The 17,580-nt window shown below is 40.7% G+C and overlaps 1 protein-coding gene across 8 annotated transcripts in view; it reads right to left on the bottom strand.

Moving 5' to 3' along the window:
• The window catches only part of MAP4 (microtubule associated protein 4), a 170,781-nt gene that overhangs the window by 49,655 nt on the left and 103,546 nt on the right, over positions 1 to 17,580 (bottom strand). For 5 of the 8 annotated variants that reach the window (XM_032649821.1, XM_032649823.1, XM_032649818.1 and 2 more), the window contains 3 exons: positions 10,008 to 10,130; positions 2,915 to 3,028; positions 31 to 156 (listed from right to left, as the gene is read on the bottom strand). In XM_032649821.1, the coding sequence (XP_032505712.1) occupies positions 31 to 156; positions 2,915 to 3,028; positions 10,008 to 10,130 (363 nt within the window). The remainder of the gene's footprint in view (positions 1 to 30; positions 157 to 2,914; positions 3,029 to 10,007; positions 10,131 to 17,580) is intronic. The other 3 variants (XM_032649825.1, XM_032649824.1, XM_032649826.1) reach the window with 1 other exon arrangement.

Genomic DNA, 17,580 nt, shown 5'->3' with positions numbered 1-17,580 from the left:
AAGTGATAAACAGGGATCCTAATAATGTACCTGCTGTAGGCTGTGTAATGGCCTCAGGGGAAATGAAGGATTCTGAATGTGGAGGTTTTGGAGCTTCCACAGGCCACCCCTGAGGAACAACAGCTGCAGGAGCAAACGTGTTACAGGGAAACACACCTAATATTGAAACACAAATACATTTTTCAGACTCAGTCAACACTGGGGAAAAAAGACATTTGATATTTAAAACCAGCTTTATATAGCCATAAAGGCATAGGCCAAAAGGACCAACGAGAAACAAAGCAAGAAAGTTTTAAAGTAAAAACCGCTGACATTCTTCAGGTTTTGGCTAATTGTTAGGCTGTTGCCCTGCTGATTGACACTGACTGGCCACCTTCTACAATGTTTTACAAAGATTCAAAAACACCAAAGAATAGGGAGGGTGGGAGGGAGACGCAAGAGGGAGGAGATATGGGGATATATGTATTTGTATAGCTGATTCACTTTGTTATAAAGCAGAAACTAACACACCACTGTAAAGCAATTATACTCCAATCAAGATATTAAAAAAATAAATAAAAAATAGCAAAGGACGAGCTCTTGCTCCTACATCACAACCAACAGAACGCAACAGGCAGTAAGGGACAGTGAATCAATTTCCTCATCTGTACAGTGAGATTAACATACAACCCTTTCCAACATTAGAAGACACTTTTGTGAAAATGCTTTGTAAATTATTAAGAACTAGACAGATGTAAAAGCATTATTATTATGCTGTCCTCTGCCAGACCTAATATCACATGGGATTTAGTATCGCCTGGTCCTTGCCATCAAGATTATTACAATTTAGCTAGAGAGGCAAGATAGACATATATCAAATAAGGTAAACTGTGTAGTATGGACTAAATGCTATAAGAATTTCAAAAGAACCATGAGATCAGCACAGTCACAGAAGGCTTCAGAGGAGGAGCAAGAGCAGGAAGAGAGGGGAGAGTAGTCAATTTCAAGGATGGAGAGCTCTCTGAGCAAAGAAAAGAACGAGGATGCCAACAGGACAAGAATGTTTCCGGGACTATGAGATTAGTCTGCTTCAAACAGATCTTGTATACCAGAGAGGGAAAATGGGATTAGAACAAACAGTAGAAGAAAAAATTCAGAAAACCAGAGAATTTAGAGAAAAAAAAGTGTGTGGGGGGGAGCTGTCTTAAGGTCTTAATCATAAAAATGAGACAATGAATACAGAACAGGGAGTCAGATGATCAGGTATATTCAGAATTAATTTTAAAGGAGAGCAGGAAGTCTGATAGGCGACTACTGAGGTGGTCTAGGTATGAAGTGATAGGGGCTTGCATGGGGTAAAGCAGAGGGAGCACAAAGGAAGAGAAGGAAGATGCTGTAAAGAAAGAAGTCAATGCAACTAAGTGACTGCCTAGGTAGTGAGCTGAAAAAACAGGAGTCAAAGCCAAAATCAAATCAGGAGACTAGATGGATTGCATCAAAGTCAACTCATTTAACATCCTTCTTGCAAGAGATCATCAGGCCAAAGAAAAGCATAAGTGAAACATACAGCTACTAGCCAGAATCTTTACAAATACAAAATTATAAGCATTATTTGAAGTGGGACTTACTGATGATGGGTACTGAAGGAAACCAGAACATGTTACCCCAAAATATGCCCCTTTGACATAAAAATTTTGAGCTGAAGCAATTAAGCAAACAACAAATTGAGAAAAAGCTCCTCCCTTTCTGCCTAAAGGCAGGATATAAATTTTCCTTTCACTGGCAAGAGACACTTATCAGGCCAGAGGGGGCACCAAAGGAATATGCAAACAAACCTGACTCCATTAGTTCCCTCTCATATACTTACCTTCCCGAAGCATGACTCTTGGAAGTGTAAAACTCCTTTCCTTTATCCTGTCATTTCTCTACAAATTTAATATTCTTTGTTGAGGATGCTACACAAACTGAATTTCTTTCTTTTTTAAAATAAATTTATTTATTTTGTTTTTTTGTTTATATATTTTTGACTGTGTTGGGTCTTCGTTGCTGCACGCGGACTTTCTCTAGTTGCAGTGAGCAGGGGCTACTCTTTGTTGAGGTGCGCCGGCTTTTCCTTGTGAAGCATGAGCTCTAGGCACATGGGCTCAGTAGTTGTGGCTCACAGGCTCTAGAGTGCAGGGTAAGTGATTGTGGTGCAAGGGCTTAGCTGCTCTGCAGCATGTGGGGTCTTCCCAGACCAGGGCTTGAACCCATGTCCCCTGCATTGGCAGGTGGATTCTCAACCACTGTGCCACCAGGGAAGTCCCAAACTGAATTTCTAAGCTACACCTTTGAGTTACTTTCCTCCCATGTGATGTATGTTGCATGCGTTAATAAACTATTTGTTTTTTTCTTATTAACCTGTCTATAGAGTCTCAACTGAACACCAAAGATGGGTAGAAGTAAAGTTTTGCCTGCCCTACAGTACCTTGGCCACATTCATGTTAAGTTATACAAAAGCAGGAATGAGGAAACTACTAATTGATAACTAAGATCTGTTTAACATTTAGTTTACCATGTACCAGAAACTATGCGAAGTACTTCTACATAAATTTTATTTCATCAACACCACATCTTTAAGGTAAGAACAAGTGGTGGCGCCATTTTATAAAGAAAGCAAAGTTTAGGGAGGACATAACTTGCGGAAGGCCATGAACTAATAAAAATGTGGAGACAGAACCTGGCCCTAGGATATAGGATTCAAGATCCCATGAGAGGAGGTGAGCTGAACCTGAGCAGCCCAACTGTGAATTCTCTGTGACTAATCTAGAAGGAGCAGTGTCAGAGCCAGAGCCCCTAAACATGACATTGCCTAGTGATTCACTTCAAAGGTGATGGGTGAAAAGCCAAATTAATTGATGGAGTTAAGAAATAAATCCAGCTGGAGAAGTCATACCATAACTGTCTTTCAGGGGATCATTTTGTTCTGCAGATGCTGAAGCACTGGTTGTTCCACTGGGGAGAAAGAGCAAATCTTCCAGGCTGTCATCATGGTGCATCTTAAAGGGATCTGGAATAAAGAAGGAGTTTAAAACTCATTCCCATTGAACACAACTAGAAAGATTATCATTCCTTATTATCCTCTGATGAATACTGATTAGCTACATGTGTGTCATCAACAGTGAGTTAAATATGTTGAGATAATATGTGACTGAATGTGGTAGGGAATCAAATATTCATTAATTCATTTGTGACAAGTTAAAAATACATAATCTCATATTCTCTAAGATTTAATTATCTAAATCAGACAGCCAACAAATACATAAAACTAAAACTACAACTAATGCTCAAGTCTATAATATTAGGAGGTGAGAGTACAAATATAATTAAACTTTCAATATGTATTTACAGAGCAGACATTCATTTTAGGTTATTAAAAAAAACACACACACACACAGAACAAGTAAAAGAGACATTTTCACCTCCTGTGGAGAGCATGAAGAAAACTGCATTTCAAAAGCTGTCTGAATGAGACAAGGTGAACTGCTGGTACCTGGAAAGAATGAACTCTAGACTCAGGAGTTGGCATGAGTAAAGGCACTGAAAACATCAGGTAAACTCTGCACCTTCTTACATGAAAAAAGAGCAAAGCCATTTAGGCCAAGCAAGAATTCTGCTCTCCAAGGAGGCCATCTCGAAATGCAACACACATCTGAATTAGCCTGAAAGTTTATAAAAACACACTGCTGGGCTCTAAGAATCTGCATTTCTAACTAGTTTCTCAGGGAATGCTAATTCCCTTTAGGCACTTCCATTGTCAGAGGCAGCTGCACTGAAGTCCAGGCTTTAAGTGAATGTTCATTCCTGTGGCTCTGAGGCAGCTGCCCCTCCCTCTTCTAGTAAGGGATTTCAGGCTTAGGGGAGAGCAGGGCACTGCAGAATATGAACGAGCAGAAAGGAAACTGAGAAACTGCTGGGGCTGGAGGAGGCCGAAGTGCTGCTGCTTCAGAACAGCAGAGGAGCTAGAATCTAGACAGATTAGAAAGCTTCATTCTCCCCAGTCTTAACTTGGTTTGGGGTACCTGCTGCTTGCTCTGCCTCTCACACTTCCGCTGAAGGAAAACAGGACACTTAAACCAGCAATGAGAATAACTGTTGTATGGTTCGCACATTAGGAGGGGAAGAATGCTAAATCACATGTAAAAATCAAAGATTTCTACAAAGTTCTGTCATTTATTCATTACTATTTTACTAGGTGCATATGATGTGGCAGACCCTGTGTGTTCTAAAAACCCAAAGATGTATAAATCAGAGTTGAAAACATTTAGGAGATGGATATACTTTAGTTCAAGTCAAGGAAGGTCTTCACTTGAAAAATATTTAAGCTGAGCACTAAAGAACTGAGTGGTTGCGGGACAGAGGAAGACCTTTTCTTTCTCTGCCTACATACATTCCCTCTCTTAGTGATCTCATCCAGTCTCACAGTTTAAAATTCCATCTATAAGATGATGACACTCAAATTTGTATCTCCAGTCATCTCAACCTCTCCCTTTATTTCCTGACTTAGGTATCAAACTGCCAACACTTAATGTATAAAATAAAGCCAAAATGTAACCTGTTTCCCAAATCACTCCTCCTACAGTCTTCCCATCTCTGATGGTATTCTATCTTTTTGGTCCAAAACCCTGGAGTCATCCTTGGTTTCTCTCTTTCATACACCACATCCAAGTCGTCAGGAAATCCAGCTGACTTGACCTTGAAAATGTCCCCCAGGGGGCTTCCCTGGTGGCGCAGTGGATAAGAATCTGCCTGCCAATGCAGGGGACACAGGTTCGAGCCTTGGTCCAGGAAGACCCTACATGCCGCGGAGCAACTAAGCCCGAGCGCCACAACTGCTGAGCCTGGGCTCTAGAGCCCATGAGCCACAACTACTGAGCCTGCATGCCACAACTACTGAAGCCTGAGCTCCACAACGAGAAGCCACCACAATGAGAAGCCTGCACACCGCAACGAGGAGTAGCCCCCGCTCGCCGCAACTAGAGAAAGCCCATGTGCAGCAACGAAGACCCAACACAGCCAAAAAATAAATAAATAAAATGAAAAAAAAAATGTCTCCCAGAATCTATTTCTTCTCCACCTCCACTACAGTTTCTCACAAGGCTGCAGTGAAGGTACTGCCCAGGGCTGTGATCATTTGGAGACTTGACTGGGGCTGGAGAACGTGCCTACATGATGATGGCTTACTCACATGGCTGTTAACTGGAGGCTTCTGTTCCTCCCCACGTGTGCCTCTCCACAGCAGCAGCTATCGCCAGGGTGAGTAAACCCAGTGTGACCAAGACAGAAACTGTAGTGTCTTTTGTAATCTAATCTTAGAAATGGCATACCATTATTTCTGCCATCTATTCTATTGGTCACATAGCCCAAGCATGGTACGATGTGGAAGGTGACTACACAAGGGTGTGAATACTAGGAGGTGGGGATCACTGGAGCCATCGCCCTGAATTAGTAATTAAAAACTACTCACAAAGAAACGCCCTGGCTGAGATGGCTTCCCTGATGAAATCTACCAAATATTTAAAGAAGAATGAAAATCAATTCTTCACAAACACTTCCAAAAATATTAAAGAGAGGAGGATACTTCCCAACTCATTGTATGAGACTAATATAAAACTAGACAAAGACATCTCAAGAAAGGAAAACTACTGACCAGTATCTTTTCTGAACATGGATGCAAAAATCCTCAACAAATGTTTACATATGTGCCAGCATATAAAACTCATTATATACCATGACCAAATGGGATCCATCTCAGGAATGCAACATTGGTTTAACATCCAAAAATCAATTAATGGAATACATACATAACAACAGAATTAAAAAAATAAAACCACATGATCATCAATAGATGCAGAAAAATCACTTGGCAAAACCCAATACCCTTTCACGATAAATCAAACACTCAACAAATTAAGAATAGAAGGCATTTTCCTTAATCTGATAAACGACATCAACAAAAACCGCACAGCTAAGACCATGCTTAATGGTAAAAGACTGGATGCTTTCCCTAACTAAGACCAGGAACAAACACGGAAGTCTGCTCTTGCCACTTCTATTTAACATTGTACTGAAGGTCCTAGTCAGGACAATTAAGCAAGGACAAGAAATAAAAGGCAGCCTGATTAGAAAGGAAGAAGTAAAACTTTATTGTAGAGGACATGATCTTATACGCAGAAAATCCTACGGAATCAACTAAAAAACTATTAGAACTAATGAGTTCAGCAAGGTTGGAAGATACAAGATCAATATACAAAAACCAATTCAGATTCAGAACAATCTGAAAATGAAAGAAAACAATTCCATTCATAAGAATAAAGAACAATAAAATATTAGGAATAAATTTTACAAAAGGGAGTATAAAACTTACACTCTGAAAACTACCAAAATATTGCTGAAAGAAGTAAGATATAAACACATGGAAAAACATTCTAAGTTTAAGGATTGGAAGACTTAATATTGTTGAGATGGCAAAACTCCCCAAATTGATCTACAGATTTAACACAATTCCTACCAAAAATCCCAGCTGATTTTTCTTTTAATTAATTTATTTATTTATTTATTTTTGGCTGCATTGGGTCTTTGTTGTTGCCTGCGGTTTTTCTCTAGTTGCGGCGAGCGAGGTCTACTCTTTGCAGTGGTGCACAGGCTTCTCATTGCGGTGGCTTCTCTTTTGCAGAGCACAGGCTTTAGGTGTGTGGGCTTCAGTAGTTGTGGCACGAGGGCTCAGTAGTTGTGGCTCGCGGGCTCCAGAGCACAGGCTCAGTAGCTCCATGGCATGTGGGATCTTCCCAGACCAGGGATCGAACCCATGTCCCCTGAATTGCCAGACAGATTCTTAACCACTGCGCCACAGGGAAGTACCCCAGCTGATTTCTTTATAGAAATTCACAAGCTGACTCTAAAATTAATATGGAATTGCAAAGGATACAAAATAGCCAAAACAATCATCAAAAAGAAGACCAGGGCTTCCCTGGTGGCTCAGTGGTTGAGAGCCTTCCTGCCGACGCAGGGGACACGGGTTCGTGCCCCGGTCGGGGAAGATCCCACGTGCCGCGGAGTGGCTGGGCCTGTGAGCCATGGCCGCTGAGCCTGCGCGTCCGGAGCCTGTGCTCCACAACGGGAGAGACCACAACAGTGAGAGGCCCGCATACCGCAAAAAAAAAAAAAAAAAAAAAAAAAAAAAGAAGACCAAAGTAGGTAGACTCATACTACTCAATTGCAAAACTTACCACAAAGCAGCAGTAACCATGACAGTGTAGTACTGGCATAAGGACAGACATACAGAACAATGGAACAGAACTAAGAGCTGAGAAACAAAACTGTATATCTATGGTCAACAAATTTTCAACAAGGGTGCCAAGACAATTCAATGGGGAAAGAATAGACTTTTCAAAAAATGGAGCTGGGACAACTGGATATCCGCGTGAAGAACAATGAATCTGGACCCCTACACCTTTCACCATACACAAAAATTAACCCACAGTGGATCAAAGACCTCAATATAAGAGCTAAAACTATATAAAATTTTTAGAAGAAAACATAAGGATAAATCTTCATGACCTCAGATTTCGCGATGGAGTCTTAGATATGACACCAAACCTTGAGCAACAAAAGAAAAACTAGATAAAGTGGACATCATCAAAATTTAAAACTGGGCTTCCCTGCTGGCACAGTGGTTGAGAGTCTGCCTGCTGATGCAGCGGACATGGGTTGGAGCCCTGGTCCAGGAGGATCCCACGTCCCGCGGAGCAGCTGAGCCCATGTGCCACAACTATTGAGCCCATGTGCCACACCTACTGAGGCCCATGCGCCTGGAGCCCATGTTCTGCAACGGGAGAAGCCACCGCAATGAGAGGCCTGCGTACCGCAGTGAGGCACAGCCCCTGCTTGCCGCAGCTGGAGAAGGCCCATGTGCAGCAACAAAGACCCAACGCAGCCAAAAATAAATAAATTTAATTAATTAATTATTAAAAACTTTTGTGCTCCACAGACACTACCAAGAAAATCAGAAGATAACCCACAAATTGGGAGAAAATAGTTGCAAATCATAAATCTGATAAGCGTCTAGTATGTGAAATATAAAGAATTCTTACAGCACAACAAAAAGATCAACCAATTAGAAAATTGTCAAAGGAGCTGAATACACATTTCTCCAAGGAAGATATACAAATAGCCAATAAGCACATGAAAAGATAAAAAGATAATCAACATCATCAGCCATTAGGAAAATGCAAATCAAAATCACCACAAGATACCATTTCACACCCATTAGGTTACTATAATTATTTAAAAAGGGAAAACAAGTGTTGTCAAGGATGTAGTGATTACAAACCTCATAGGTTACTGGTGGGAATATAAAATGTTAAGGTTGCTTTGGAAAACAGCTTGGCAATTCCACAAATGATTAAACAGAGTTACCATATGATCAGCAATTCCAATCCAGGTTACATTCCTTCATCTACACAAAATCTTGTACACAAATGCTTTAGAAAGCATTATTTACAATAGTTTGGGAAAAAAAGGGGGAGACCAACCCAAATGTCCATCAACTGATGAATAAACAAAATGCAGTGTATCCATACAAAATATTACATGCCCATTTAAAGAATGAAGTTCTAATCCATGCCCAAAAATGCATGTACCTTGAAAACACTGGGCCAAATGAAAAAAGCCAGTCACAAAAGACCACATATTAACATGATGATTCCATTCATACGAAATGTCCTGAATAGGTAAATTTATAGAGACAGAAAGTAGATTTAGTGGTTGCTTAGGGCTGGAGTGGATAAGGAGATGGGAGTGAAATCTAAGGAGTACTGAGTTTCTTTATGAGGTGACAAAAAATATTCTAAAATGGACTCTGGTGATGGCTGTACATATATGTAAATATACTAAAATCCACTCAATTGTACATTTTAAATGGGTGAATTGTATGGTATGTGAATTACATCTCATTAAAGCTTTCTTCAAAAATTACGGGGCTTCCCGGGTGGCGCAGTGGTTGAGAGTCCGCCTGCCCATGCAGGGGATACGGGTTCGTGCCCCGGTTCGGGAGGATCCCACGTGCCGCGGTGCGGCTGGGCCCGTGAGCCATGGCCGCTGGGCCTGCGCGTCCGGAGCCTGTGCTCCGCAACGGGAGAGGCCACAACAGTGAGAGGCCCGCGTGCCGCAAAAAAAAAAAAAAAAAAAATTACGTATACCTGGGACAGCTAATGACTGGAGAGTGGTACAGAACATCAAGTACTAGAACATCTGGAACCAGTTATGGGCACCTTTTACGTTAGCAAAAAAGAAACCATATATAAGTGGAAACAAATAACTTGAGCTCTCAACCTCATTAACTCTGACATGGAGGTATCAACTACTGCTTTGAGGTGCTTCTGCAGTCCATCCCTCCCACCACTTCCAACTCTAGGCAACTACAGACAGGCTTTTTTTTTTGTCTCTATAAATTCGTTAGAATTTTATACAAATTGGGTATAAGTTTTAGTTTTCTTTTTTTTGTCAAATGAGGATAATATATACTTGGCAGAGTTAGGTAAGAAATGCAGATAATATGTATATTGAGGCTCTAGTATTGTGCCTGGCACAAAATAGGCATTTGACAAATGGTGCTATTAGTACTATAATAATTCCTTTTGGAAGAACTAAGGTTCTAAGGTACTGTTGATCATTTAGTCCTCAATGAATATGAATTTCAGCTTTTTACTCAAAACAGGTTTTGAAGGGGAGAAAACAAAGGGGTACCTGCCTCAGAAGAAGGGATAAATAGAAAGGAGAAAGGGTCAACTAAACGTTCAGGGGAAATAATTATACCTTGGTTGTGCTTTACAAGCTATATTTAGGCTGAAATGTTTTATCTCATTTACTGGTGGGAATATAAAATGTTGCAGTTGCTTTGGAAAACAGCTTAAATAGTGGTGATTGTGGCTTTTCCATGTTTATGTCATAGTTCACATTCAGCAGTCACAAGCAAGCCTTGCACTTACCAGTCTGGATAGGATTCACCACTTGCTCGGGTTCAAAGCAAAAGTTTGTATTTTCTGGCCAGTTCTGGCTGTTCTGATATCCCTGGTAGGCCATTTTCTCTTCAAGGAATTCAGTTGGAGACCCTTCAAATAGAAACAGGAAACAAAAGTTATAAGGTATCACTGTTGACATCTGATTATTTTTGGCTTTTGTAAATAATGCTGCTATGAACATTCAAGTACAGGTTTTTGTGTGGACATACGTTTTCAATTCTATTGGGTATATATGCTCAGCAGTTGAACTGCTAGGTGATACAGCAATTCTATGTTTAACATTTTGAGGATCTGCCAAACTTTTCCATAAATGTATATAAATGGCTGTACCAGTTTATAATCTCACCAGTAATGTCTGAGGGTTTCAATTTCTCCACATCTTCACCAACACCTGCTATTATCTTTTTTTATTTTAGCCATTCTAGATATGGGTGTGAAGTGGTACCTCATCATGGTTTTGATTTGCATTTCCCTGATGACTAATGATGTTATGTATTATTTCATGTGCTTATCTAAGGTCACTTTTATGTTTTTCTTTCCCCAAAGACAGGTTTATTCAAATAATTTACCCAATTTTAAATTAAGCTACTTGGTTTTTTTATTATTGAAATGTAAGATTCACTTTCTTGATGATGTCCTTGGAACATAAAAGTTTTTAATTTCAATGAAGTCCAGTTTATGTACTTTTTCGGTCATCTGTGCTTTGGGTGTCGTATCTAAGAAACCACTGACTAATCTAAGGTTACAAAGATTTATGCCCATGTTTTCTTGTAAGAGTCTTATAGTTTTACCTCTTACATATACGTATATGATCCATTTTGGGTTAATTTTTTATATGGTGTTAGGTAGGGGTCTTAACTTCACTCCTTTGCTTACAGCTATCCAGTTTTCCCAGCACCATTTCTTGAAAAGACTGTGCTTCCCCCATTAACTTATCTTGGCACCCTTGTTGAAAAATATAAGAGTTTACATCTAGACTTTGACAGTTTCTTAAAATGTTAAACTTAGACTTATCACATGACCCAGCAATTCCACTCCTAGGTGTCTACCCGAGAGAAATGAAAACAAATATCTATACAAAGACAATATATGAATGTTCACAGCTATGTTATTCATAATAGCTAAAGACTGGAAACAAACCCAAAATTCATCAACTGATGAATGGATAAACAAAATATGGTACATATATTGGAATACTGTTCAGCTGTAAACGGTAATGAAATACTGATAAACACCTCAACATAGATGGATGAACTTTACAAGCATTAATAAGCTAAGTGAGAAAAGCATGACATGAAAGACTACATACTGTATGATTCTGTTTATATGAGTTTTCTAGAAAAGATGACTATAAAGATAAGAAGCAAATCATTGGTTGCCTAGACTGTAAATAGAGATAGGGATTGAGTGTACGTGGACTCAAGATAACTTTAAGGGTGGTAAAAAAAAATTTCTGAAAAATGGATTGTGGTGATGAATGCACAACTCTGTAAATTTACAATGGGTGAATTTTTTTTTTTTTTTTTTTTTTTTTTCCGGTACGCGGGCCTCTCACTGTTGTGGCCTCTCCCGCCGTGGAGCACAGGCTCCGGACGCGCAGGCCCAGCGGCCGTGGCTCACGGGCCCAGCCGCTCCGCGGCATGTGGGATCCTCCCGGACCGGGGCACGAACCCGCGTCCCCTGCATCGGCAGGCGGACTCTCAACCACTGCGCCACCAGGGAAGCCCGGGTGAATTTTTATAGTATGTAAATTACATCTCAATAAAGTGGTTAAAAAAAAAATCTAGGACTCCCAGGTATGTGCCTTTAGCATATACTTCCCTTGTTGGGGGCTATGAATTTTTGTGGAGAAGGGTATGGAAGTGAGTGAGGAAAGAAGTTTTGAAAGGCTGAATAGCTACAGTACTAACACAGTTGAAGTTTCCCTACTGCCCTGCTTCTGGAAAAAAGACTAGGACTTTAAAAAGATGTACCTGGAAAAAGGAGAAGGCTCAACCACAGGGTACTTCAAAAAGATCCAGATACCTGCTGCTAATCTCAAGACAAACTTCGAGGGTAAGTGGCAGAACTGTCCCTCCTTTATTACTAGCTAACTCATCAGGTTGCCTTGAGGTACAAATTTTCCCCTTCATGATTGTCCTTTATTTTCATGTTTCATAGAATCACCAAAATCTGATTTCAACTACCTGAAGCATTTGAGGAAAGAGGAGGAAGAGGAATGAATCAAAAAATTTATCCTAGATTACATTCCCTGAAATGTTCCTTCAAGAACACATCCCAAGAGAATGTTAGATATCTGAGGCCATTTTTTTTCTCTAAACATTTTTACTTAAACATAATAAATCTGTGGACTTTAAGTTATCTTCCATGCCTGCAAGAATGAAAGGGGGATAATATACTGTATTTTTACTTAAGATATTTCAATTATAATTGTATAATTAAAACTCTTCTTATATAAGTGAAATGCCTAATCTCTGAGAAACTTATCTGCTGAAGGTAGACTGTACATGACAAAGCCTCCCAAGTTCTACCTGTCAAAGACAGCCTCTAGCAGTTGTTCTTCTCTGAAGGTTCCAGGCCTCCAGACCTGCACACAACTAAGAAACTTCTGCTATAAGTTATAAGAGAAGGAAGCAAATCAATTCTTCAGGAGAGACTTTTTCTAAAATTCAGGCAGTATCTGTCATGAATATCTTTTTTAAGACGGAAACTGATCATCATAATCATCTTTCATCAATAACAGTTTACAATGGATGTAGAGGATGTTCCACACATAGCTATTCCCTAGGTCACCTATCAATAAATGACAAAGGTACAGAAGTAAATACACCATTAGTTATGGTACAACCTGGGGACAGGGATTAGAGAAAAACTCAGCAATACAGCTCAGCTATGGCATCTACTACCAGAAGGGACTTAAAACATCCTGCAATGTGGTCCTGGCAAACTCATGTCTAAGACCTCCAGAGGTTGAAATGCAAGCTCTCCATCCCCTCAAAGCACTCCCTCCCTCCCCCTTTTGGTCTCTCCCCAGGATTCTTTCTCTTTTCTGTCCCTCCTTTGGCTTTAAGAGAGCCAACTTTAAATGGCATTTCAACACAAGGAAGTTCTCCAGAGCTGACTATAGTCCAACTGGGTTAACTGTGTGATTTAATATTCTGTAGTAGCTTATATGTACTCATCATTATTTCAGCAGATATACAGGGCCAGTTTGATATCTGCCACATTCTGATTTTTAGATGGTGCTGGAGAAAAAGTCGCAAGGCTGACAGAAAAAAAAGACATAAAATCCTCAGGAGAGCAATAAGACAGCAAGAACGAATCAACTGGTGATTACGCAGCTCTGAATTAACAGCACCAAGAAATATGAAATATTGAAAAAAAACAGAGATTGAGGTTCTTCACTTCAGTTTTCCCCAGGCAAACTTCCCACCTTTTCAATACTTTTTGTTTTTGTTTTGTTTTTTGCAGTACACGGGCCTCTCACTGTTGTGGCCTCTCCCGTTGCGGAGCACAGGCTCCGGATGCGCAGGCTCAGTGGCCATGGCTCACGGGCCCAGCCGCTCTGCGGCATGTGGGATCTTCCTGGACCTGGGCACGAACCCGTGTCCCCTGCATCGGCAGGCGGACTCTCAACCACTGTGCCACCAGGGAAGCCCTCAATACTTTTTGATCTCTTTCCCTATCTGCTGTACACGATTTGGGTTACTTATACGGAGTTCAAAAAAAGAAATAGAAAAACAAGAAGCACCAATAAGAATTATTTTACTCTGAATTATTAATTGACAGATAGATTTCTTATAAACAGTATTAGTGGTCATAATTTGCATATTACTAACAAAAAAAAAACAAATCTGTGACCGCTTCTATTTCATGTCCTTGGCTCTTTCCAAATCCGTCCCCCATCCCCTGCCCCAGCGGCAACCTTAGAATTTTAGAGAAGAAGGCACCTAGGAGATCACCTAGTCCAAGCCCCTGAAGTTTAAACCATATCTCATTCAATTATCTATTTAAGCACCTGCTATGTGCCAGTCACTGTTCTAGGTATTAGTGATACAGCAGCAAACCAAATGGTGAAAAGTCCTGCTCTCACGGACACTGATCACTATCATCACCATTACACTGTACTTGGGCACTACGAAAACCGAGCAGCAAGTATTAGTCTAGCTGAGGGTTTAAGATATACCCAACAATGCAAATCTCTGCAAGCCTCAGTTTTCACATCTGGTACCTGCCTTACTTACTTCATAAGGCTGAGGGAGGATATGTGAAAGTGCTTAGAAAACTATGAAGAACATGATAGTCCCACAGCTATAATGGGTCATATAGGATAAGTGTCTACAATAACACGTACTAAGTGTTGCTACCGGAGTTTAAAGGTCACATAATATGGTCATGGGATGATCTGGAATATTTTCCACAGGAGATTAGAATTTAACTGGATCTGGAAGGATAGTCAGGAGGATATAACTAAATGGAGCTGGGAGACGGAGAAAGAGACAAAGTGGAGAAGATATCCAGCAGAGGAAAATATGAGTTAAGACCACGGGCAAGAACGGGAAAGTAAGGAGCACACCAATTTAGCTGCAACACACTTACTGGGGGCAGCAGTTCTCCACAGAGGGCAGCTAGAGAATAGCTAGGGTGTCAAAGGCCAAACAGAGTGGCATCCAAGAGTTGTCTGCCTGTATCCCATCTAAAGGGAACCACCCCAATCCCTTCAAGGTGATCCTGGTATGGTTATCCATCGTGGTACTTTGCTTTCCTGGCCAAACGAGTATATCTGTAATTCAGGCAGACCCAAAGTCCTTTGGGGAAGTCTGATATACAGACATTTTAGAACTTGAGCCATAAGGTTACACTACACCTGGGCTGCCAGTAATCATTCTTCCCACCTTGAAAGAATCTGCCTGAGAATGAAGCCAAAGAGGGGGCAGGGACGACAGAGGGAGAGAAGGAAGAATGGAAAAGAGGGAGGAAGAGAGGTAGAGGAAGAGAGAAAAAAGGGGGAGGTGAGAAAAGCAAGAGAGAAGAAAGAGACTTTTGAGCCAAATATGTTATTCTAAAAGCTTTACATGTTTAAAAAAAAAAAAAAAAACTAGCTGTAGGCAGCCAACAAAGATGAAAATGCAATGCCCAGTTCCTTTAATTGAGGAAAAGTCTAAAAAGTAAGAAATATGTATTTTGCCTAGAGCTGTCTAAAGGTTTCTTCACATGCTAGAAATCTAAATCAGAAAGAAATATGATATTAAAGAAAGAAAACTGGACTGCAAATCAGGAGATCTAGATTCCAGTCCTGGCTCTGTCACTTAACTTTGGGTGTGACCTTGAGACTTTTAGAACCATAAACCATTCATCTATAGTAAAACACCAAACCAAAACAAAACAAATCCACACAAAAAACATGAAACACAATAGGGTTGTGCTATATAATTTTTAAAATGCATTTTAATTCTAAAATTAAATTTTAAGACCTTTGATTTATCTATTCATTTTTATATCCCCCCAAAACCTGGCAAGATATAATATGCACAAAAGTACTCAGCAGGAAGTACTGGTCATTTGCTTAAGCCAGAAAAATTACAATGAATCAAAGAACAAACCACAGTGTCACTAGGAAGGTTCACAAGCATATGGAGGAGGGAAGAAGAAAAAGTGGTAAAAACTTGGATAAATAAAGGGGAAGGCGGGGAGGGATAAATTAGGAGGTTGGGATTAACATATACACACTACTGTATAGCACAGGGAGCTATACTTAGTATTTTGTAATAAACTATAAGGGAAAAGAATCTGAAAAAGAATATATAGCCGTGTGTGTGTATGTATGTGTGTATATATATATATACACACATACACACACACATATATATATACACATATATACACATATGTATAAACTGAATCACTGTGCTGTACGCTGGCAACTAACACAACACTGTAAATCAACTATACTTCAATTAAAAAAAAGAAAAGAAGATTCTCTGTTGGTTTGATTTCTACCAGGTCCCTGGTGTTTTAATAGAATATATGCTTAACAATTCTCTTTGGAAACAAAAACTTGGAGAAATAAATAGCTCTTAAAATTAGTAAAAGTGGGACTTCCCTGGTGGCACAGTGGTTGGGAGTCTGCCTGCCAGGGGACGCAGGTTCGAGCCCTGGTCTGGGAGGATCCCACATGCCGCAGAGCAACTGGGCCCGTGCGCCACAGCTGCTGAGCCTGTGTTCTAGAGCCCGCGAGCCATAACTCCTGAGCCCACGTGCCACGACTACTGAAGTCCGCGCACCTGGAGCCCAGTGTTCCGCGGCGGGAGAGGCCACCGCAACAAGAGGCCCACGCACCGCAACGAAGAGTAGCGCCGCGGCTGAAGTGAGCCCACGCGCAGCAACGTGGGCCCAGTGCAGCCATAAATAAATAAATAAATTTATTTTTTAAAAAATTAGTAAAAGTGCAGTGGATAAGAATCCGCATGCCAACGCAGGGGACACGGGTTTGATCCCTGGTCCGAGAAGATCCCACATGCCACGGAGCAACTAAGCCCGTGTGCCACAGCTACTGAGTCTGAGCTCCACAGCCTGCGAGCCACAACTACTGAGCCCACGTGCCACAACTACTGAAGCCCGCGCGCCTAGAGCTCATGCTCCGCAACAAGAGAAGCCAACGCAATGAGAAGCCCGCACGCTACAATGAAGAGTAGCCCTCGCTCACCACAACTACAGAAAGTCTGGCACAGCAGTGAAGACCCAACGCAGCCACAAATAAATAAAAAAATATATTTATTTTTAAAACTTTTTAAAAATTAGTAAAAATATTTTTAAAACAGTAAGATTTCATAGGATTAATTTATCTCAGTTCTAAAATAAACTTTAGAAGGCTGTGATTCTCCTTACATTTCTTACCCTTTCGGAAAAAAAGTAGTTTTTTTTGTTTGTTTGCGTTACGCGGGCCTCTCACTGCTGTGGCCTCTCCTGCTGCGGAGCACACGCTCTGGGCGCGCTGGCTCAGCGGCCATGGCTCACAGGCCCAGCCGCTCTGCGGCATGTGGGATCTTCCCAGACCGGGGCAAGAACCCGTGTCCCCTGCATCAGCAGGCGGACTCCCAACCACTGCGCCACCAGGGAAGCCCTAACGAATACTTTTTTAAAGTCTCTCAGTTGTAATATCTATTTTGAAAAATATTGATAGATATAACCCATATAAACAAAAGCTCTTTGGGGTCCTTAAAAATTCTGTAAATAGCTTTACTGTGGTACAATTAACATACAGTAAGCTCCACATATTTAAACTGTATACTTTGATTAATCTTGACTATGTATGCCATCACCACAAGAGAGAGAACCTATTCATCACCCTCAAAAGTTTCCCAATTTTTAAGAGTGAAAAGTGGTCTTGATACCAAAAAGTTTGAGAGCTGATGCCTTAAGAGTATTTAGAGACATTCTCCCTCTAGAGAATTCTGCTATTTACTTAGAGAGTCAAGTAAAAAGATAAAGAAGCAAAAAAGAGCATAGATTGGGGCAGTAGACTAAGGTTCTAGTCCAG

The sequence above is a fragment of the Phocoena sinus genome, chromosome 11 (assembly GCF_008692025.1).
Source record: "Phocoena sinus isolate mPhoSin1 chromosome 11, mPhoSin1.pri, whole genome shotgun sequence".
Taxonomy (NCBI): domain Eukaryota; kingdom Metazoa; phylum Chordata; class Mammalia; order Artiodactyla; family Phocoenidae; genus Phocoena; species Phocoena sinus.
This window is presented reverse-complemented; position numbering and strand designations above follow the sequence as displayed.